A 23357-nucleotide genomic window follows, 5' to 3' on the forward strand; every position below is an offset into this window, starting at 1 on the left:
TAAGGAAAGTTTCCTTAGATTTTATCCTTAGGAGGATTTCATCCTAGGATGACTTTCCTTAAATTTTATCCTTAGGAGGATTTCATCCTAGGATGACTTTCCTTAAATTTTATCCTTAGGATGATTTCATCCTAGGATGATTTTTTCCATACTTGGATGATTTATTTCCATCTTAGGATGATTCATTGATGATTCAAATTTCCATCCTAGGATGATTCTTTCCATACTTGGATAATTTATTTTCATCCTAGGATGATTTATTGATAATTCAAATTTCCATCCTAGTATGATTCTTTCCATACTTGGATAATTTATTTCCATCCTAGGATGATTCATTGATGATTCAAATTTCCATCCTAGGATGATTCTTTCCATACTTGGATAATTTATTTCCATCCTAGGATGATTCATTGATGATTCAAATTTCCATTCTAGGATGATTCTTTCCATACTTGGATAATTTATTTCCATCCTAGGATGATTCATTGACGATTCAATTTCCATCCTAGGAGGATTCCTTTCATCATTGGAAAATTTTATTTCCATCCTAGGATGATTTATTGATGATTCAAATTTCCATCCTATGATGATTTTTTCCATATTTGGATAATTTATTTCCATCCTAGGATGATTTATTGATAATTCAAATTTCCATCCTAGGATGATTCTTTCCATACTTGGATAATTTATTTCCATCCTAGGATGATTTATTGATAATTCAAATTTCCATCCTAGGATGATTCTTTCCATACTTGGATAATTTATTTCCATCCTAGGATGATTCATTGACGATTCAATTTCCATCCTAGGAGGATTCCTTTCATGATTGGAAAATTTTATTTCCATCCTAGGATGATTTATTGATGATTCAAATTTCCATCCTAGGATGATTTTTTCCATATTTGGATAATTTATTTCCATCCTAGGATGATTTTTGGAGATTCAAGCTATTTTAGGAGGGTTTGATTCCTTCCTAAGAATATTTTATTTCTATCATTAATTGTCTTAATTGAAAATCCTCTTTAATTGGCTAAGATCATCCCTCTCTCCTATATAATGCCTCATTTCTCATTATCTCATGCAATAGTTTACAAGAGAAGAGGTTAGAGAGGAAAATTTCTCAAGGTGCCCGACGGTGGTGTTCATAGTAGCTGGCGACGAATTTTTGGCGGCCTTTTGTCGACTCTGTAGTGATTTTCCTGCGACTTTCCGACGTCTTCTTGTGAGTATTTATTTATTCATTGCTTTTTATTATTTATTGCTATCCTTAGGAGAGTAATCATAGTCATTTTCACTTTGTAGGTTTTTCTTAGTTCAACAAGACCTAGTATCAAAATGACCAAAAATATTGTGGTGGATGCTATTCCTTTGACTACCATTCATGCTACTACGAGTGATGTAGGTAGTTGTGAGTTGAAAGAGGAGATAGATGAGGATAGCAGTGTCTATGTAGATGAAATTATAAAAAGAAGAGAGGTGATTAACTTAGAAAACTCGGAGGATGAGGATGAGCCTGTAATTGAAGATACCTATCTATGGCAGATGAAGACGATTAAATGTGGATTAGGTGAAATGTCCCTTGAGATATTAATGATTAGATATAGCATTCCTAGATCAATAATACTTCGTCGTGCTTCACCTAGAAGAAACATTACCAACCCTCCTAAGGGTTTTGTCGGGATTACTAGGTGCATGTTGAATTCTGGAGTACGACTCCCATTTCATCCTTATGTTCGGAGGATATTACATGCCCTAGGACTTGCTCCAACTCAACTTTCTCCTAAAGCTTGGTGTTGCATTATTAGGATGTGGTCTCTTTGGCGTTACCTAGGATTTAATGATCCTTCTGTGGGTGAATTTCAAAATCTTTTTCATCCACAGAGATGTCCTAAGGCTGAAGGATTTTGGTGTTTATCTGCCTATCCTAATTCAGATAAGATTCTTCTTTATGGTGAACCTAGTCGTCAAGATAAGACTTGGAAACCTTACCATTTTTTTATTAAAGGCAATTGGGAGTTCGGGACAAGTACGGAGCATCCTGAGGCTATAATCCAGACTCGATTTTGTCAACCAAGTAGAATTTCATTTTCTTATAATAATTCATTATTTCTTATTATGAGTTCTTTCTATAATTCAGAAACTAATTTTCTTCCTTGGTTTTGCAGATGAGTGGATTTGCCCTGACCTTTCAGTAGACGAGGAAAGAAATATAGCAGAAGCTTTAAGCCTAAGCTTGGGTAAGCGTAGCATCTCAGCTGCCTGTTCTGAAGAAACCTTAGTTGAGCGCGGTATTATTCCAAGCATCTCATTTTCTGAGAAGGAAGCTTCAGTGATGGCTTCAAACAATTCTCCTAATGCCACTTTCAAAGGTGAGAAACGAAAGAGATTGGTGATTCCAGACGTTGCTCAAAAGAAACAACAGAAGCAAGGTGGATCATCTTCTCAGTCTGTATCCCAAGCTCAACAGATTACACCACTTATTCCTCCTCTTCTTCCTCCTCTCCCATCTGATAAGGGAACTTGTATTATTGCACCACAAAATCCTTTGGTGTATCAGTTATCTTCCTCAACCTTGATGAAGGACATTGAGAGTCTTGATCCTGTTGAATCCCTCAAGCTTGCCTCAAGCCTCCTTTCTAAGGTAAAGTTTTTTAACTCTCCTCAGTATATTTATTTTTTTAAGGTCATTCTCTTGCCAACTTAGGTTTATCTTATGCAGAATTTGGTCTCTTTATCCACATCTGAGGAGAGGGCTAAGACAACTGAGAAAAAAGTCCAAGAGCTGAGTCTCCAACTTTCGAAGACTATAGAGTATAACTCTGAGATGCAACGTTCATTAGATGATGCTAAGGCTAAGGAAAGAGCAGCTTTGGATAAAGCAAATGCTGAGATGGAAAAAGTCAAGGGGCTCGAGAAGGATCTTTCTGCAGCTAAGGGGCAAATTGAAAGTATACTTGACCAAGGCTACGAGGAATACCTGAAGGGACTAAAGGATTGTCGTATGTTCTTTGCTTGCTACAATGCTGATGCTGACATAGAAGTGGTTGACCAACACTTGAAGGAGCTTGGTGTGAAATTTGATGAACACAAGCCGAATGAGGATAATGGCTCCAAGACATGCATTGACGGGGGAGGTACGGATGGAACAAGAGATACTCATTTGATCGAGGAGATATCCACAGTTATACCAGAAGGGTTTGAGGATCTCTTCGGGACGCATCCTGAGCAACAGAATGATGATACTAGGAATTTCTGAGGGTTTTCCTTAATTTAGGAGTTTTGAAAATTTTGTGTAAGCTGAGTGCTTAGGAGATGAACTTTGATATTTGTTTCTTTAAGTTTTTATCCTTGAAATAAAATGCTCCTTTGTTTTGTTGAACTTGAATGAAGATACAAAATTTTCAGATGTTAAGTTTATGAAAATTTGGAATCGATCCAAGGACATTCATCATTGTCACTACTTTTTTATTTTTTAACATCTCATGGAGAATTTATTTGACTGGGAGAAGTAGTCTTTTATTCATCCGCATTTTGTCTTTACAAAACTTGTCTGACCATTGAGGAAAGATCAGACTTATATAAGTACAAGATCATGCTATTGATGGTAAATCCTGAGATGCTCAGCATTCCAAGCATGCCTCAAGATCTTTCCACCTAAGGTAGACAAAATATAAGTTCCTGGCCTAACTACTTCTCTGATTATGTAAGGTCCATCCCAGTTAGGACCCAAGGTGCCAACACCTGGTTCTCGAGCATTAGGCAAAACCTTCTTTAGAACAAGATCTCCAATTCTGAATTTTCGAATTTTAACTCGAGCATTGTAGTAACGAGCTACTTTGCCCTGATAGGCAGCGACCTTGATCATAGCATGATCCCTCTTTTCTTCCAAGAGGTCTAAACTTTGGCGTTGTAGCTCATCATTGATGACAGGATCAAAGTGTTGTACTCGATAAGTCGGTGTTCCTATTTCAGCAGGGATGACAGCTTCTGCACCAAATGCCAATGAGAAGGGAGATTCTCCTGTAGGAGTCCTTGGTGTAGTTCGATAAGACCATAGGACAAATGATAATTCGTCTGGCCATGCTCCTTTGGCTTTCTCTAACTTAGCCTTGAGAATTTGCTTAATCACTCGATTGGCAGCTTCAACTTGTCCATTAGCCTGAGGATGGGCAGGAGAAGAGTAACAATTTTTTATCTTAAGCTTTCTACAAAACTCACGAAATTTGTCATTGTCAAATTGCCTCCCATTGTCAGTGATTATAGTATGAGGTACGCCATACCGACATATGATGTTCTTCTGAATAAAGTCGGTAGTTCTCTTCTCAGTAATAGTTGCTAAAGGCTCAGCTTCCACCCACTTTGTGAAGTAATCAATGGCAACTATAGCAAACCTTACTTGCCCCTTTTATTTTGGCAGAGGACCAATTAGATCAACCCCCCATTGGGCAAATGGCCAAGGAGTGAGGAGAGGAGTTAACTTCTCTGGAGGTTGCTTGGGTATAATAGCAAACCTTTGGCACTTATCACACTTTTTTGCTAACTCCAAGGCATCTCGTTGCATCGTCGGCCAAAAGTATCCTTGTCTCATAGCTTTGTAGGCAAGTGTTCGTCCTCCAGAATGATTTCCACATATTCCCTCATGGATTTCACGTAAGACATTATCTCCATCTTCGGGTGTCAAACACTTGAGAAGAGGAAGTGAATATCCACGTTTGTAAAGTTGATTATCCATGATCACATACCTTGTAGCTCGGTATCTCACCTTCTTTGATTCATTCTTGTCCTCAGGTAAAGTTCCATTCATAAGATAACCCATAATTGGGTCCATCCAGGAACTCCGATGGTCAATGGTTGCCACTTCCTTTTCTTCATATTTAATTATGCTTGGCTCGGGAATGATGACTACTGGAACTGATCTCAGTAAGTCTTTTTCTGGTGAGAAAGCCAGTTGAGCTAATGCATCCGCTCGTGTGTTTTGCTCCCGAGGAATTTGCTTCACCTCACAATTGAAGTCCCTTAACAACTCATTAACTCGATCAAGATATGCAATCATGTTGAAATCCCGAGCTGTATAGTTGCAATTTACTTGATTAACTACCAACTGAAAGTCGCTAAAGACAAGTAAATCCTTTGCACCTAAGGCTCGAACTAGCCTAAGGCCAGCCAGAAGAGCTTCATATTCTGCTTCATTGTTGGTAGCGTTGAAGCCATACCGAAGAGCGCATCCAATCTCAACATTGTCTAGAGTGATTGCTATAAAACCTCCACCACATCCTCGTTTACTAGAGGATCCACTCAACATTGTCTGGAGTGATTGCTATAAAACCTCCACCACATCCTCGTTTACTAGAGGATCCATCGACATAGAGAGACCATCTATCTTGATGCTCCTCTTTAGGATCAAGTGATATAATATCTCCTTCAGTGAACTCAGCAATGAAGTTTGCCACTGCTTGCCTTTTCAATGATGTCCTAGGATGATATAAGATGTCAAACTCTCCAAGCTCAATAGCCCACTTTGTCATCCTTCCTGAAATGTCAGGCTTAGCTAAAACTTGTCTAATTGGTTGATCAGTGAGGACGATTATGGTATGAGCTTGGAAATAGGGCCTTAACCTTCTTGCTGAAACAATCAAGGCTAGAACAATCTTTTCAAGACTTAGATACCTTGTTTCTGCATCAACCAATGCTCTACTTGTATAGTAGATAGGCCTTTGCACTCCATCATCTTCTCGGACAAGGATAGAGCTGGTGGCATGTTCAGACACTGCAAGATAAAGGAAGAGAGGCTCGCCCTGGATTGGCTTAACAAGCAAATGAGGGCTTCCTAAATATTCCTTAAGCTTTTGAAATGCTTCTTCACATTCCTCAGTCCACTTCATTTCTTTTCCTTTTCTAAGAGCCTTAAAGAAAGGAAGGCACTTATCTGTGGCTCGAGAGACAAAGCGATTCAGGGCTGCTACTTGACCCGTCAACCTTTGAATTTCTTTAACATTCTTTGGAGACTTCATATTAACCAATGCTTGGATCTTCTCAGGATTGATCTTAGTACCTCTTTGATTTACCATAAAGCCAAGGAATTTTCCTGACGACACACCAAATGCACATTTAGCTGGATTTAACCGCATCTTGTACTTCCTAAGGATATCAAAGATTTCCCGTAAGTCTTTTATATGATCTTCAGGGTTAAGGCTCTTGGTGATCATATCATCTACATAAACTTCCATGGTATGCCCAATTTGTTGAACGAACATACTGTTTACCAACCTTTGATAGGTGGCTCCGGCGTTCTTGAGTCCAAAGGGCATAACCTTATAGCAATAAAGACCTCGATCTGTGATAAAGGCGGTCTTTTCTTGGTCAGGTTCATGCATCCTTATTTGATTATATCCTGAGTATGCATCCATGAAACTTAGCAGTCCATGCCCAGCTGTAGCATCCACCAGTTGATCAATCCTCGGTAAAGGAAAACTATCCTTAGGGCAAGCTTTGTTAAGATCAGTAAAGTCTACACACATCCTCCACTTCCCATTAGCTTTCTTTACCATCACAACATTAGCTAGCCAATCGGGATACCTTGCCTCCTTGATAAAGCCGGCTTTGAGAAGTTTATCTACTTCTTGCTTCACAGCCAAAGATCTTTCGGCGTTCAGACTTCTTCTTTTCTGTCGAACTGGTTTCATCTTTGGGTTAGTATTTAAACGATGTACCACTACCCAAAGATCAATGCCTGGCATATCATTATGCGTCCAAGCAAACACATCATGATATTCTTTCAGAAAGCTAACAAGCTGCTTCTTCAGCGGATCAGGCAATCGACCCCCAATCTTCACGACTTTACTCAAATCTTCACCAAGTGGAAAGTCTTCCAAGTCATCAACTGGGCTCGCCCTTTGATCATCTTTTACTGTCCTAGGATCAAGGCTTGTGATTTGAAGAGTTTCTTTGCCCATCCTGAACGCTATCTCATAACACTCCCTTGCTTCTTTTTGTTCTCCTCGCACGACTCCAACCCCAGCTTCAGTTGGAAACTTCAACGCATAATGATAAATTGAAGTTATTGCTTTTAAAGCATAAAGAGTCGGCCTTCCTAAGACAGCATTATAAGAACTTGGTTGATCAACCACAATAAAGTTAACCATAGTGGTCACCTTAGTTGGGCTTTTTCCGAAAGACACTATGAGCTCTATAACCCCTTCAGGAACTACACTTCCTCCTGCGAAACCATGAAGTGGAGTAGTGTAAGGTTTCAGCTGTGATCTTTCTAACCCCATTCGAGCGAAGGTTGATAAGAATAAAATATCAGCTGAACTCCCATTATCAATAAGAATCCGATGAAGACGTTTATTTGCCACTGGGAGGGTGACGACTAAAGCATCACAATGAGGATGATGAACTCCCCTAGCGTCATCCTCGGAGAAGATTATTGGTATACCACGAACTATTGATCCTTGAGATTGATTAGTCAAATTAACCTCAGGACCATTGGGTTCATGTCTTGCTTGGCGAGCTAGATTTTTCCTTGACTTCCTGGAGTCTCCTGCAGCCGGCCCTCCCCAAATGTGATTGACATCAGACATGCTTTCATCACTATCTTCCTTCTTTTTTCCTTTTCTCTTCTTTGAAGATTCTGGTTGCTCACTCTTCACTCGATCCTCGGGATTTCTTATATACTCCTGTAGTTGCCCTTGTCGAACGAGGCTTTCTATTTGTTCCTTAAGCTCAAAACACTCGGAGGTGTCATGCCCGTGATCTTTATGGAAATGACAATACTTGTTTGGATTTCTTCGGGATGGATTTGTCTTCATAGGAGGTGGGGTTCTAAACAAAGTTGGATTTCTTACCTGCATGAGAATTTACTCCCGAGGAGTATTAAGCTCTGTAAAGTTAGTGAATTGAGAGGCTAACCGAGGACGAGTGTCTCGGACTTCAGAGCGTTCCCCAGGATGAAATTGGTTTCTTCTTAGAGATTGATCGGGTCTGACCACTCTTCTTTCTCTCTGATCATCTTTCTTTTTCTTTCCTTTGGTTGATTCTCCTTTCTCTTGATTTCTGTTCTTGAATCTTTCTTCCGCATTGGCATATTTCTCGGCTCTCGCAAGCATCTCGGAGTAAGAAGTGGGTGGTCTTTTTTAAACTGACCACCATAGCTTTCCCATCCTGAGCCCTTCCATAATACTAGAAAGTGCTATGCCATCATCATAACCATCTACTTGGGTGATCTCATTATTATACCTTCTGATGTAGTCTCTTAAGGTCTCCCCTTCCTGTTGTTTGACGGTCAATAGGTAAGTCACTGGTTTTCCTCTTTGTCGGGCACTTCGGAAGTGAGAGGTGAATTCTCTACTCAAATCTCCAAAGGATGAGATGGAGTGTGGCTGCAACCTTCGGAACCATCTTCGTGCTGCTCCTACTAAGGTAAGAGGAAAAGCCCGACAAAGAATTGCTTGTGATGCTCCTTGCATTTCTATAAGGGTGCGATACAATTCTAAATGCTCAGTTGGATCCCTCTGCCCATCATAAGGCTCCATTTGGGGTAAATGAAACCTAGGTGGATACTTTGCTACCATTATATCAGAAGTAAATGGTGGCTCATGTTCTGCTGTTACATCATCAAGTGGGCCCATTTCTCGAACCATTTGCTCAAGTCTCTGCATCCTTTCTTGTAATCCTCTATCGACTTCCTCTCCTTGGTCTAAACCTTCTCTGGTCATTCTCCTCCTAGATCACTTTGGTCAAGGGAATGCCTGAGATCATCTTCATTTAACTCTTCTCTAGACCTTGTTCTAGAGGAGCCAGAATCAACCACATTACCTCCATTTGAGTTCTCACCTTCCTCAGCTCGAGCTGAAAATTGGCCGAACATTCTATTGAAGTTACGAGCCAACTGATCCACTTGTTGTTGAAGTCAAACAACACGAGGCTGTCCTCGACGTCTAGCGTGGCGAGGTGGATTCAAATGAGGATCTGGAGGAGGATGGATAGGCACCACGTCATCATCATCTAGGTCTCGTTGTCGTCTCCTTCGTCGGAAGTGAACATCTTCATCCACTCTGGAACTTTCATCATCAGCCTCAAGGTTATAGTACTCATTGTTAGAATCCATGCTCATGGTAGGGCTTCCAAGACTTTTATCGGAAGATCCCCACAGACGGCGCCAAACTGTTGGTGCAAACTTTGTCCCAACTTATGATGGTGAGTTCGTTCTTTGGGCTGATCTTTATGGGCCTTTGTATATACTCTTCTGAGTCCACTTCCTTAGGCAATCAGAAGGTCCTTGTCTTGTGATACTCTACAAACACAAGAAAATTATCAGAGGGCCGGCTTTGCCGGCGTAAACCCTCCGACGGTCAAGTCAGTCATCGGACTTTTGGAAATATGAATTTAGAAAGAGAAAGATTAGAGGGAGAAAGTTCGCATTTTCCCCTTTTGAGTCTCTTTTTTGTCTTACCTTTTGATGAGAATGAAAGACATATTTATCGACCAAACTGATTTGACTTGGGTCCTAGTTATTTCGATGACAAATGTCATTGTTCTTGTGACATTTGGCAATACTTGTCCTCTAGAGCCCATGTGGATTGACACATGGATATACAAACTTGTCTACAAATTAGAGGAAGAAATGTTCTATCCTTAGGTTATTTTTACTAAGACCTTGGGATCATAAGAGCCTTCACACTTAGTAGGTTTGTCCTAGGATAAGAGCCTAGAACCTCAGCACGTTTTGGACTTTAAATCCTTGCCACCTAGTTGATTTATCCTAGGTGATTTGTCTTAGGATAGGAATCTAGGACCTTGGCTCCTTTTGGGCTTTGAAATCTTATTACTTAGAAGGATCATTCTAGGTCATTTGTCCATCACTTCGTGGGCTTGATTGGGAGGAAATTTATTAGATGGGCCTTATTAGACTTATTTTATTTTTGGTCCAACAACCAATATACACCAGCACAAAATCAACCCCTCATACGGTTCCATTCAAACAGAAAATAAAACAAACACAATGGCCACAACATAAATTAAAATAAAAGAAAAAACAAACGCCTACAGCAATGAAGACTGAAAATGACAGGTTGACGGCAGGAGGTTTGGACTAGCAAGAGGGAGACCGTAAGGTGTGAGTGATGAGAGACGACAAGCATGGTTAACCGTGAGGTGAGGAGATTAAAGATATGATGGTTGATGGGTTGAGGAGCGGCGATCATGAGGCATGACCGTGAAAGACTGAGTTCGTTATAGTGTCACCACGCTTGAGGGGCTGTGCTACCGCTGATTGTGAGGTGAGGGAGAGAAAGCAAGAGATAGATGAGGCAACGGAAACACCGAGAGTCGAGAGAGATGATAACGTGATTTAGATTTTAGGGTTGCTAAATTAGGATTTGAAGAATGAAATTTAGAATTTAAGTTGTTATATTTTAAATTAAGAATAATTTTTAAATAATTAGACCGAACCGATTGGAACCGTTCGGTTCTTATGTTTTTAAAATCATTCGGTTTTTATCCTCAAAACCAAACCGAACCGAACTAATTTTTTTTGTTTGGTTCAGTTCAGTAAAAACCGAACCATTTGCCTACCCTAGGGGTTACTTAGATTCAATTATTGATTTGATTAAAAATGTGTTACTACCTAAAAATTAATATTAGGCCCAATAACCCAATTCAGTACATAAAGCTCAAGCACAGGATGTGTTACATGTTTCTCAGAGTTTGCGGTAGGCATTGCTTGATGAAAATGTGTGAAAAAAATGTGGAGTTTAGTTAAACTAGTTGTTGAGGACATTTAGCGGCAGTGCCTATTCGTACAGCCTAAATACAATAAAGTGGTAGCAATAAAAATTGTCAACCAATTTTGAAAAAGCAAATTATATTATTAAAATAATAATTTGATTTTAATAAAATAAATTATTATTTTAAAACCCACGAATTTTCATAAAACAATAATAAATAATTTTAAGGGCAAACCAAATTTGATATTTTGGACTTGGCTTGCCCATAAATAGATTAGTTAGGGGCATGGAGAATGCATCAATTGGAAGAATAAGAAAATCATAAATTAAGAGAGTATTTTTAGAACTTTAAGTTCTTAATTTAGTAGTTTGAGAGTTTGAGTGTATTAAGGTATTGAGTTGTGAGATAAAATACTGTAATACTTGTAATTATATTTCACTAGTGAAATATCTTCTCTTATCTTTACCCATGAATTTAGGTTAAAAGTTAAACCATATAAATTCTTGTGTTCTCTTTATGTGCTTCGCTTGTCTCCAAATTCATTTTAGCTATAACCCTACTTTACCCATCATTTTAGTTGTCGGAGCACTATTCACAGTATTGTCCACATATACAATATTGTTCACATATGTAGAGTCAGTTTGGTATTGCGGTTGTTAATTAAATAAACTACTTCTGCTGTACGGATGCAATAAGCAGCTGATTGAAAAAACAGTTTGGTATTTGATAAATTTTGTTATTACGGTTGCTATAAGTTTGAAAAGCAGTGTACATGCATTTTGTAAATTTTATTACAAATGTATTGTTTTTTTTAAATTACCTTTTAAATTTTAAATTTTATTACAAATGCATTTGGTAAAATTTATTACAAATGTATAGACATAAGTTTAAATTACCTTTTTTTTGGAGTATATTTAATGAAGTTTAGACATGCATTTTTCTTTTTAAAACACGTAAAATTACATAAAGTGAAAAAAGAACTTGATAAATTTTTTATTTGTAATATGATAAAAATTCATACTAAAACATACTTAAGATAAAATAAAAAATAATATGCATTACATTCGTATTAAACTTGATGCAATAAACACCATAACTATAGAAAAAAAATATAAATAGATTGAATATTAAAAACCATGATTATGAAATTAATTTTAAAAGTTAGGGTTAATTTTCATGTGAAATTGTTCAAAGTTAAAAAAAATTTACATAATTATATGCAAACCTATTTTAATCCTCTAATAGAAAATAAAAGTAAAATATAAAAAAAATGAAGTTACTAGATCAAAACTTTGATATTAGAGAGAATATACAATAGTTGTGGTGGTAATTTGATTGTGGTGATAATATGATATCTAATGGCTTAATATTATGGTGTATGAGAAAATAAGACATAATTATTTTTTCAAATATTAAGGTTATAATAAGAACTTTAAAAAGGTATGACAGCTTGTCAAAATGGAGAAAATTATAAAATAAACAAATTTTACAAATTTTATCAAACACTATTTTTGTCACATATTATAAAATAAGCAGCTTATTGAGTTTCAAGATCAATCCCAAACGGTGCCATAGTGCTGTTCATATTTAGTAATTATTCACAATATTCAGCATTCAAAGCTACTATTAAGCAATATCAAAGTCAAAGTTGCAACAAGAGCTTATTTGGGCTATATCAAAGCCTGAATACGTTTTTGGACCTTACTCCATGAACCACACAACAGATCAGGTAGATTGTAGACCAATTAGAGCATTTCCAAAAGGTTCTTCAAATAAAATTTTGTTACTTATTTGAAGAGTCACATCAGCATTTAAAACTTCAATGACACTCTAATTAAGATTCTTTAAATAAGAAATGATTCTCTCTCTTTAATTTTGTAGAGTTGTTTTCTCTCTCTTCAATTATATTTTATTACTTTTTATTGGGGAAAAAGAGAGAAGTGCTTTAATTACCATTTATTTTTCCTTTGAAAAATATATTAATTTGATTAAAGTAATATTAATTTATTTCTATTTGAATAGCTTTTTGGAAAATAACATATTTTTTCGCTCTTGTTTTTGCTACATAAGTAAGCAAATTGATATTTGAAGAGTAAAATTAATACAGCTTTTTAGAGATGCTCTTAGTTCAAGTTTCCATTCAAGCCCAACTCTATTTCAATTAAGGAGCACATTCTTGTGACACATGGCTTGGTGAAACTTCCGCCCCAAACAAAATGTTGTCAGGATTGCTACCATGTGTATATCAAAATTTGTAATGTAGAAATGGTGTAGGAAATATTAAAATTATACTTGATATAGTAGGGAAAATACACGAAATACACAATATAGGAGGAATAGATTCTGAAACAACAGATTACCAATTAGATTTTACATATAACGAACAATGGAAATATTAATTAGAGCAATGAAATGACAATATAAATAAGATAAAAGAATATAATGCAAACTGAGGCATGTGCGATACCACAGTTTATTTAAATCAAATTCTCCTTGAACTCTCAGATGCTTTAGGATTTGAATGGCATTTATTTTCTAGGACAGAACAACACTGAATAACTCTGGCGCATTACCAAATTGTTTCACAGTGAACTTCCATTGTGTTTGAATTCTATCAAAATGGGTATAAAATGAGAAACTAAAGTCTATCTAATTCTATTTTTCTGTCTATCACTTGTTTTTGTACATTTTGTATGTCTCTTGCCTCTTCTTATTGCTTCCTTGAAATGAAGAAGAATTTCAATTTATAAACTTCTGTTTGGGGTATTTTCGTCCATATATTTGATTACTATAAATTCTGTAATCGGCGCATTTAATTTCTTATTTACTGCTTTTATAATATCTAATTGAAAGTGTAATAGCTACCTTTTAAACCTTTGATTTAATTTTTTAATTAAATTCAAATTGTAACCGCAACTTCATTAACCATGTATTAAATTTTGGATTTAATTAATCATTAAAATCTGAGAATAAATTTTAAATTTAATTAGTAGTTACAAATAACAAATTCTAAAATTGATTGCATTAATTAATTCCAAATCTAATTAGCCGTTACAATCTCTATAACTCGTGCTTTTATCCAATGCCATCAATGGATATACAATGAGCGTGAATTTCTCATTCACCATTTTGAGTATATAAGTACATCATTTCGAAATACTTAGAAAGAAGATTTTCAATTATTCTTGACCTTCCACTTACATTAATTAAGTCCCACTCAAAATTATATTTTCAATCAGCTACTCATTATACTATTTTTGCAATGGATGCAATTGTAGTAGAAATGGTGTCTTGTACTTCGTTTTTAGTAGCCATCTAGCAAAAGAATTACAGATTAGGAGAAACAGTCACCTGATGAATTCATTAACAGTCCTGTTATACATTACTTGAAATTGTTGATGTAAAGAAGTAAGTATCACTGGCCCTGTTATTTATCGGACAATAAAATTTCTCATTTGGCTGATGATCAGCTGGATCACAATCATAAAGCAAGGTGGTATAGTTAGTTACGTATGTGTATGCTTAATTGGATTCTGGCACTACCTGTTAAGAGAAACCGAAACTGAGTGATTTTTGTTCCAAGCTTCTGTCTTTTCTCAATGTGTCCGAAAGATATCAAATGGACCTTTCAAACTCGTGTTTGATGACTTCTAGTAGATTGTAAAAAATTAAAAATTGTTGTCCACTTGTAGAATGTCCTACTAGCCAGTTGCCAGCTTCAATTCTTCCATTTACAGCACCACCAAATATTCTAAACATTTTACCCTTCATGATCTTGTAAAGTTTAAGGTCAAATATCACTGATAAAATCATTCATCAAAATAATGTGTATGGTGTTCTTTCTTTGTCTACAGATAAAATTTTTGTAGGTCTGATTGCTAGTTTTGCAACATTTGATGATTTTGAAATATGTTTCTGTTGCTTTACCTTGCTGCCAAGTTCCTAATTTAGATAGTGATCTGAATTCATGTTGAGCATTTGTTTTGATGAATGTTTTAAGGAGTTGACCTCATTAGATCATTTTAATTTCTTGGCTGGATATATAATAAGTCTTCAAATTTGCGTCCTTACTGTCTCACTTCAGCTTCGCAAGTCCATCTTTTGACTTTGTCTATGATCAATAGTTTGATGAGCAATGGCTACTCTAAAAATCATTGATAAGTGCATATTTTTTCTATATTTTATTATTAATTTTTTTTATATTTTTTTTTATTTTGGTCTTAAATATTTTAATTATTTTATTTAACTTTTAATTTAGTATTTTATTTTTATTTAATTAAAATTTTACATTTTTAGTTTAAATTATAGTTCATTTTACACAGTTGATAATAATTCCTCTTTTCAAATATTTAATTATTCTTAATTTGATTTTTAAAGTATATGAAAAAAAAAAAAGAGGGAAAGTTGGAATTTGATTGGAATTTAGTTAATAATTCAAGATTGTTTTTGGAAGTGAAAAAGGAAGCTAAGCCCAATTAACAAGTTAAGCCATCACAAAGAAGAAATTGCCGTAATTAATTAAGCATGCATGTGAATTGCCTAAGCTAAAGTCGGTGGGTGCGCGGGTTGCAATTTGAATCCAATTAACACAAGGCCACAAGGGTTTGGGCATTATATAAAGGTCATCAATTGAAGACAGCAGGCAGAGGACGAATTGAGTAGAGGAGGCAGCCGCTTGAAGAAAAAAAGAAGAAGAAGCCGGAAGGAATTAAATTAGAGCAGAACCAGTTGTTTGGATTAATTTTTATGATTGGGTTTATCAATTCTTTTATTTTCAATTTAATTATGTTAAAATAGATTTTTTATTTGGTTGAGGGTAAATTCAAAACCCTAAATATGTCATATGATTAATATTCAATTTATTTAATTGAAATTGTTTATGTTCTTTTATCATTAATGTTTATGATTTTATTCTTATCTTATTTGAGTGACTAATTAGATAGGATTTCAATAAATTCTATTGCTAGACTAAAATTCTCGATTCGAAATTTTCTTAATATTTTAATTATTAGTAGCAAATTGAAATCAGTGATTTAATTCGAGACTCCAAACAAATGAATGGATGTCAAATTTGAATTCCAGATGTCCGAGAAGTTAGTTCATTGTTGAGGAGGATCCGTGACTTTTGTTGTGAAATTATAAGTTTTTACTATATTAAGTATGGCAATTGTGAAATTATAAGTTTTTATTATGTTGGGTATGTGTGAGTAAATTAAGTTAGGTTTATGTTTTATTAGTAGGACAAATGTATGACCATGATATAATTAGCCTTATTTATGTGTGTGGTGTAGATTAATATAAATAGAGGGGGAGAGGACACATCTCTCTACACCTTTTCTTCACTTCTTTCCCCTCAAATTCTTATCCTCATCTATTTTTGTAATATATTTTCAATAAATAAAATTATTTTTATTTCCAATTTTCAAATACCATTTTTTTAAATCATGTATAGTTTAATTTTAATAATTAGTTTTATTTCAATTATGCTTAGCTAAATACTAATATTTAGGGTAAGGTGGAACTCTTAGTAAAAAAAATATGATTTAATCAAATTCTATTTTTAATTATATAAATTAAATTATTTTCTATCTAATTTTATCCATATTTTATAGTTTGAAATTTTGATTTATTGTAGACAAACATGAGAGTTTGGCACAATAAATTTTTAATATCTTAGTATAAAGTATTGTAAAATGGTATTTTGACTTATTGTAGACAAGTTAAATTTTGGCACACAAAGTACTTAATCCATAATGAAATTAATGGAAAAATAATTGTAATTTATACAATTAATCTTTTGGGTAATAAAATAAAAATAAAAAGAATTTATTAAATTATATTTACTATTAACAGTGGATCCATAATCCTAACTAATTTAATTTCATAGTTTCACATAAATTAAGTTGCATATTTAAATTTTATTTTTATTTTTTAGATATACTAAAATAAACAAATTAACTCTTTTATTTGTGGATTGACATCAGACTCACCGAGCTATATCATACCTAGACACTATTATACTTGGGAATAAATTAAACACTTTTGAGTCATGTTACAAAGTGACTGGTTTATTTTGCTCAAGATGTTGTGTATGATAATTTGATGTGTGTGCTACATACAATACATAAATTTCAAGAGGTGGGTAAACGTAATTCTTGGATATCCATCAGCTGATGATGATAATTGTGCCTCAGAAAATACCTATGGGATAAAACCACAAGCAAAAGAGGTATAGGTTAACGAATTATAAAGTGGCACTAGACTTGCTTCAAAACTACCTCATTTAAAATCTTTGCCAATAAAATCCATTGGGATAAAAACTTGGTCAGTGAAAAAGTAGTATAATGTACATGTGTCTAGTTTATTTGTTAAAATTCTTTCTAATAAATATTACGCTCACCTTTATGGGTGCTCTCTCTAATGAATGCTCACTCTACTGGTAATGTGTATCAATTTGATTGTCCATTGTAGTTGACCCAAGCCTATCCCATATACTATATTCTCAAATGCCGATACAGGTAGTTTAATTAATGTATCAACAAAATTATCTATGAGTGTATTTAATATCAATTTTCTTGCTCTATTAGAGCTCACAAGTGTAGAAGAACTTCAGTGTTCTATGCTTTGTCCTATCGCCTTTAATATATTCTCCTTGGAGTTATGCTAAGCAAGCAGCATTATCTTTATAGATTATTATCGTGACATCTACACATGAAGATATGATGGATGATGGGCTGAGACAATAACCATATACATTCTCAACTTACTTTTATCCAGTGAAAGGATTTCAAAGTAGTTGGAGAAAGTAGCAACGAGAGTTTGCTTTTTAGATTTCTAAGAAATCGTGATAATATTAAAAGTAAGGACACGGCTACCATGCAGGGCATAAAATCCCTGTATAGTGCAGGGGCTGCCTTTGAGCCGTTGGATTCAGCTTGTTTGAATCCAACGGTTGTGGTTTTAATTTGAAAAAAACAAGAGAAAAAATGAATAAAAATAGAAAAAAAAAATAAGGCAACCGGTTAAAGGGGTAGCTACAGTACATAAAAAACCCAAGCCTTATCTCCTCATCCCGATCGAAATTCACAACTCTCTCTCTCCATGTCAGTCTTCAACCAAAATGGACTGCTGTTGTGGCTCTGCTTCTCTCGACTAGTGATGTTGCTACTGCTGCGTTTGTGCTCCGTCTTGATTGGTGGTGGTGCTGCTGCTGTTGTTGCTGCTGCTCTCGCTCTCTCTCTCTCTCTCTCTCTCTCTCTCTCTCTCTCTCTCTCTCTCTCTCAGGTTGCTCCTATAACGAGATCTGAGCATATATGTTGACGAGATCTAAACATTTATGTTGAGGATCGACATTGGCTCACTAGTATTATTCTTCTATTTGGGTAAATTTTGAGTAATTATTATTTATCTTGTGCATATGATTTCATTATTCTTATATTTCCAAGCTTTACTTGTCCTTGCGTTTTAAAGAATAAGAAAAGAAAAGCAGTGTAAGAGAAATAATAAGAGTAGAAATGGCAATGTTGTCAATGAAGAAAAAACCTCATCCAAAATTTTCCCTCTTATCTCTTAAATCCCTGACTATAATCTCTCATTCACCCAAACTCGTTTCCTCTCCCAAATCCCTTAAGCCGAAAAATTGTATCCTAAAGCATTTTAAAGTTATGGCTTGAATCTCAAAGAACTGTTCGAAGTGGAGTTTGATTAATTTTTAACTCCTCCGTCAAAGACAAGCAAACCCAAGTATTGGAGAATCGACAAATTCATGGCTATATCATATTCTATGGGAAGCTTTTAATTTGCTTTTATTTTGGTGAACAATTTTTCTTTCTTAATTTCTTTAAATCTTTTCTGGGTTTACTTATGTTTGGTGAAATTGGATGTGGGTTTTACTTTTTCATTTTGTGAGGAATTGTCACCAGCTTTTATTTTTGCTAAGTAGGTGGTGGTAATCGAACTAGGGATTTTCGAGTTGCTGCTGCCGATGTTATTCAAGTTTGAGCTGCTGCTACTTGTTAGCCTATATGGCTATAAATATTGATTTTGATGATAACAAACCACATGTATTTATTGAGTAAAGATTTATGAATTGTACTTTTATAATAAGAAAATGATGTTATGGAATTAAAGCATTTTGGACTAAAATGAAAGTAATTTCAAAATCTTTAATAGTGTTTTAAATTTCAGATTTGGACCTATTTGAAACTATTTAAATATTTTTAGGCTATTCTATAATTTCATAAAGTTTGGGCGAAGTCATAATTTCAGAAAAATTGTGGGATTGAGAAAGTATTATTTAAAATTCTGAAATTGGACCTATTTGCAAATTTTTATAACGTTTTGGGTCATACTATAGTTTTATAAAGTTTTGGGGTTAAATTGTAAATTTTGGGAAATATTTTACTGTAGCAGGTTAGTGTAGCAAGCGGCTTACCGGTTACTGATAAACGGCAAGCCGAATTCGGGGCAGTAAGCACCAGAACGAAAACGGCTTACCGGATTCCGAATCCGGCAAGCCGGTTAGGCAAAATTTTGAATTTTGCCTTAACGGTAACATAAATCCGGCTTACCGGATTCCATAAAACGGCAAACCGGATATCTCAGAATGTGAGTAACGGCTAGTTTTCGAGTTCAAGCTATAAGAACTCAAATCCAACTCATTTTGGATCTCTCCAACAAGCAAAATCAAAAAGCACACGTGATATCTTGAGTGTTCAAACTTGCGAAATACAAACATTGAATCTTTTCTTGTTCTTCATCATTGTATATCTACTCATTGAGTGAGTTTCATTGTAATCATCATTTGTTCATCTCATTTGTAAGAATTTGAGTGTGTGAGACACTTGAGTGAAGAGATTGGGAGATAATCTCTGTGTTGTAAAGGTTTATTGACACCTCGAAGTCAATTGTAATTGTTGAAGCCTTGGAAAGGCTTGGATAGTGAAATCCTCGAGCTTGGATCGCTTGGAGGCGTGGACGTAGGCGGGGATTGCCGAACCACATAAAAATTCATGTGTTTGTTTCTCTTCTCCCTTACTCTTTAATTATTGTGTTGTTATTGAACTTATTGTTTTCAATTATTGTTAAGATATTAGATTACTTGTTGTGTGGATTTGTTAGGATAGATTTAAAAAAAAAAAAATCCAATTCACCCCCCCTCTTAGGTTGCACACTTGTATTTCACTATTGTCTTCAAGTTCGAGTGCGGAGACTGTACTATAAGGAGTCGACGACGCGAGAAAGACGGCGAATTAGCTGCCTCATCTTCAACTTAAAGGTAAATTTTGGTGGAATTTGAGTTGAAATTGAGTGAGTTTGAGTGGGAAGATGAGGTTTTGAGAGAAAGAAAAAGGGTGTTTGGTTGGCAAGAAAGTGAGAGAAAATTTTTGGATTTGGAAAGGGATGGGTTCTTTGTTTTTACTTCTTTATTGTTCTTTATTGAGTAGATGTTGACGGTACAAGCATTATAATTAAGATTTTCAACGGCAAATATAGAGAAATAGAAGCAAACTTTGATTTAGAGTATGCAACAGCATTTTTTGGTACTTTTCTTAGTTTTTTGTGGGGAAGCATTAGATACTAATTAAGGTTTGTGGTCTGAACAGTAGCTAAAACCTTAACCATAGTTTGAGGTTTCTTTTCTGGAACCATTCATGGTAATTTCAGGCAGAGATTGTGCATCATATGCAGCATGTCCGTGTCTCTTCAATAGAAAGCTTTCAAGTTTGCAGTCTTACAATGTAATGATTTGGTAAAGCATTACAATTTGTAGATGTTCTGTCATTTTTTGCACTCCTATATTTTCCTTAATTAATTAATGGAAAAACTTGAGGTTCGCACTGCTCTAACATTTGCTCTATTTGCTCATAAGCATGTTGATATTGCAATATCCAGGTGATATGTAATTTTCACCTTATTTTTTTATTTCAGCATTTTTCTGGGTACTATTTCATACACACAAGGGCTTGCACTCATGCTTTTTTATCCTTCGATAAACTTTGTATCCAAATATCCTTTTCTTACCCAATTAAAGAAGAGAGCATGCTAATGATAAGTTTGCTTGCTTTTGATGTAACAGGCCATGCTGGTAGTGCCCAGGATGCAGTAAATATTATTTCTAGTTGATATAATGGATTGAGTATGCATTCATTTCAGTTGTTTCATGAAGATAGAGTGAATTCTATTAAATTGGCTCTTCCCTTGTTTTTTTATATTTATTTTAAGGTATTATTATGAAGATTCTATTAAACTTTATTTTCATTCGTTTTCTTTTACGAAATTAAAAATTATACCCAATTGGAATTATACACTACTCGTCCTTGAGAGAATTATGTAGACAGACAAAAGAATAAAAGAAATTTAGAGAAACTCATGTGTTAGGAAGAGCTAGCCTAGGGATGAAAGAATTATGCACATGACCTTCCGAATGCAAGTATGAATTTGGTGAAAATTGAGAAACTTTTTTTTATATTATTATTATTCAACTTTTTCAACGTGATTTCCAATAGTTCGCACGTTTGCTTTTGATCTTTTTTTTTCTTTTTATAGATCTTTAACATTTTATTTTTACTTTTTATTTTATTTATTTTATTTTTGCAGCATACTTCTTTATGTTATTATGAGGACACTACACAATAGAGCTTGAACTTCTGAAGAGTTTAAATCAAGTTGTTGACATTTTGTTTATTTTGTATTGTCAATATATATGTCAATATATATATATATATAATACTATAATGTTATTCAATTAATAAAGTGGAATTTTTTTTAATTATATGTTTCATGTTTTTTAGTTTGTATTTTATGCATTTGTTTGAGAGCTTCCAAATTAATTTAAAAATATATTATGTTAAAAATATTAAATTACTTAAGAAAACTGATTCACAACATGCATCTGCATGTTATAGAAGACAACATTTACAGCATGTGGTTAAAAACTTTTAAGCAACAGGCAAATAACTTTCAACAATGCGTTTTATATGTTGTTAAAATAGACAGCCTTAAAGACAACATCTTGATCAACAACAAGCGATTGCTTGTTGTTGAAAGTGTTTAACTACGTACATTACATGTTAAATCTCATTTTTCTTGTAGTGAGTTGGAATAGCTGGAATTTTTTTGCCTGCAATATCCGTGAAGCCATCATTAAAGAAATTGGTATTTGTTTGTTAGCTCATATGATTCGTTAGTTTTATTATATCATATTGAGAAGCAATTAATATATTGGCAATGACAATTTGGAAAGTCTCGTTATCAAGAATAAGAGATAAGTGCATTAATTCACTTGGGTTGCAAAGAATTTGGATGAATGACGGTTGATGATTATAAAAAATAGTGCAATGGCAGATAAATATCAACCATCCTCGCTTCATAGGTAGTTTTTACATTCAACAAAGCACCTGAATCCCAAATGTAGTTTCAGTGGTTCTATGATCGATCATTGATTAATGTAAATTAAACTATTATTCTATTTTAATTCTTTTCTATGAATGATTTGGTATGAAATCTAAATTGTAGAGATGAATGGTATAAGAGATAAAATTTTAATTTCTGTGCAACATGATTACACGCTTAATGTATGATGCCCATCATGTAATTTTTATAATTATTTTGTTTAAATCATAGATATTGTAATATTTTAATTATAGTATAAAAATAAAGATAATATGAAACTTTTTTCAATTAATGCTAATGATTAAATTTTATTATCATTTAGTTTTTTATAATTATTTTGTTTAAATTATTTATGGTATGGTTGTGTATGTATTAGTTAAATAATTACTCTTTAATTATAAATATGACTTAAATATTTAGTAAAAATTATTTTTGAAAATAGTATTACCAAACACATACTTAGATTCAAAATACAACTACTGCAAAACATCATTTTCATTTTTGTTTTTAAAAAATACTAATTCAAAAACAATACCAAACGAACCCTAATGTTTTTCGTTTTTAGGGTTTATATTGGTTTTGATGATGAGTACAAGTTTGTTTGGTTGCTGAGAAAGCGGATGGGAAAATAAGCCTATCAATTTGTATGCAAATTAATAGAATTAAAAATGGTTGCAAGGTTATTTATAGTGGAGATTTTGGCTATAAAAAGCGCTGGCAGAATATAAGAGCTCTTCCAAATTTATTTGCGAGGCCACTTACTGCAATCATTAGTATTTTACTCATTTTTGGCTTTTTTTTTTAAAATTTAATAGTTAAGTCATATATTGCTTTAGCCCACTCATTTCTTCAAGTTAATGGTTCACTTTCACAAATTTCACTCAAATGCGAAAAATTTCAATTTCCACTACAACTTAGTTGAAAGCCATTCATTGTGTTTAGAACTTTTTGAAGCCTTAATCAACAAATTGAAAGCATACATTGCTTAACTAGAATTTCAATAATAATTAAAAAAATTAAAACAATTAGGATTATTGATATAATAATTAACCGAAAACCAAATATTTATATATTCAATCATACTTTTCTTTAATAAATAGAAAATTTTTGAGGTATTTAAAAATAATTACATGAAACATTGAACAACGAATATGAAACATATCACTTAAAATATGCAACAACGAACATAAAATATAAGTACCGCCATAACAGTGAACATGAAACACACAACATCAAAC

General features: G+C 34.2%; 1 protein-coding gene and 1 long non-coding RNA gene across 4 annotated transcripts; both read left to right on the forward strand.

The window, feature by feature from the left end:
• Positions 1-868: 868 nt before the first annotated feature.
• Positions 869-3370, forward strand: LOC127899199 (uncharacterized). Its single transcript, XM_052432490.1, has 3 exons — positions 869-1222; positions 2166-2641; positions 2720-3370. Exons 2-3 carry the CDS (start codon positions 2333-2335, stop codon positions 3254-3256), a joined length of 846 nt encoding a protein of 281 aa, XP_052288450.1. The 5' UTR covers positions 869-1222; positions 2166-2332; the 3' UTR covers positions 3257-3370.
• Positions 3371-17772: 14402 nt separating this feature from the next.
• On the forward strand, positions 17773-21480 carry LOC102611274 (uncharacterized). Of its 3 annotated transcripts, none has more exons than XR_008051315.1 (3): positions 17773-18088; positions 18668-20002; positions 20416-21480. It is a non-coding gene; the product is annotated as an uncharacterized LOC102611274 (long non-coding RNA). The 3 variants fall into 3 exon arrangements; XR_008051313.1 differs by having other exon boundaries at positions 18668-20949; positions 21325-21473; XR_008051314.1 differs by having other exon boundaries at positions 18668-20863; positions 21325-21473.
• The last annotated feature ends 1877 nt before the right edge of the window (positions 21481-23357 follow it).

The sequence above is a fragment of the Citrus sinensis genome, chromosome 8 (assembly GCF_022201045.2).
Source record: "Citrus sinensis cultivar Valencia sweet orange chromosome 8, DVS_A1.0, whole genome shotgun sequence".
Classification (NCBI taxonomy): Eukaryota; Viridiplantae; Streptophyta; class Magnoliopsida; order Sapindales; family Rutaceae; genus Citrus; species Citrus sinensis.

What these genes read in the sequence shown, in the direction of transcription:
- LOC127899199 (XM_052432490.1), top strand. Translation starts at nt 2,333, where the DNA reads ATGGCTTCAAACAATTCTCCTAATGCCACTTTCAAAGGTGAGAAACGA. An exon ending in CCTCAAGCCTCCTTTCTAAG is followed by an intron (nt 2,642 to 2,719) that starts GTAAAGTTTTTT and finishes TATCTTATGCAG; the next exon opens with AATTTGGTCTCTTTATCCAC.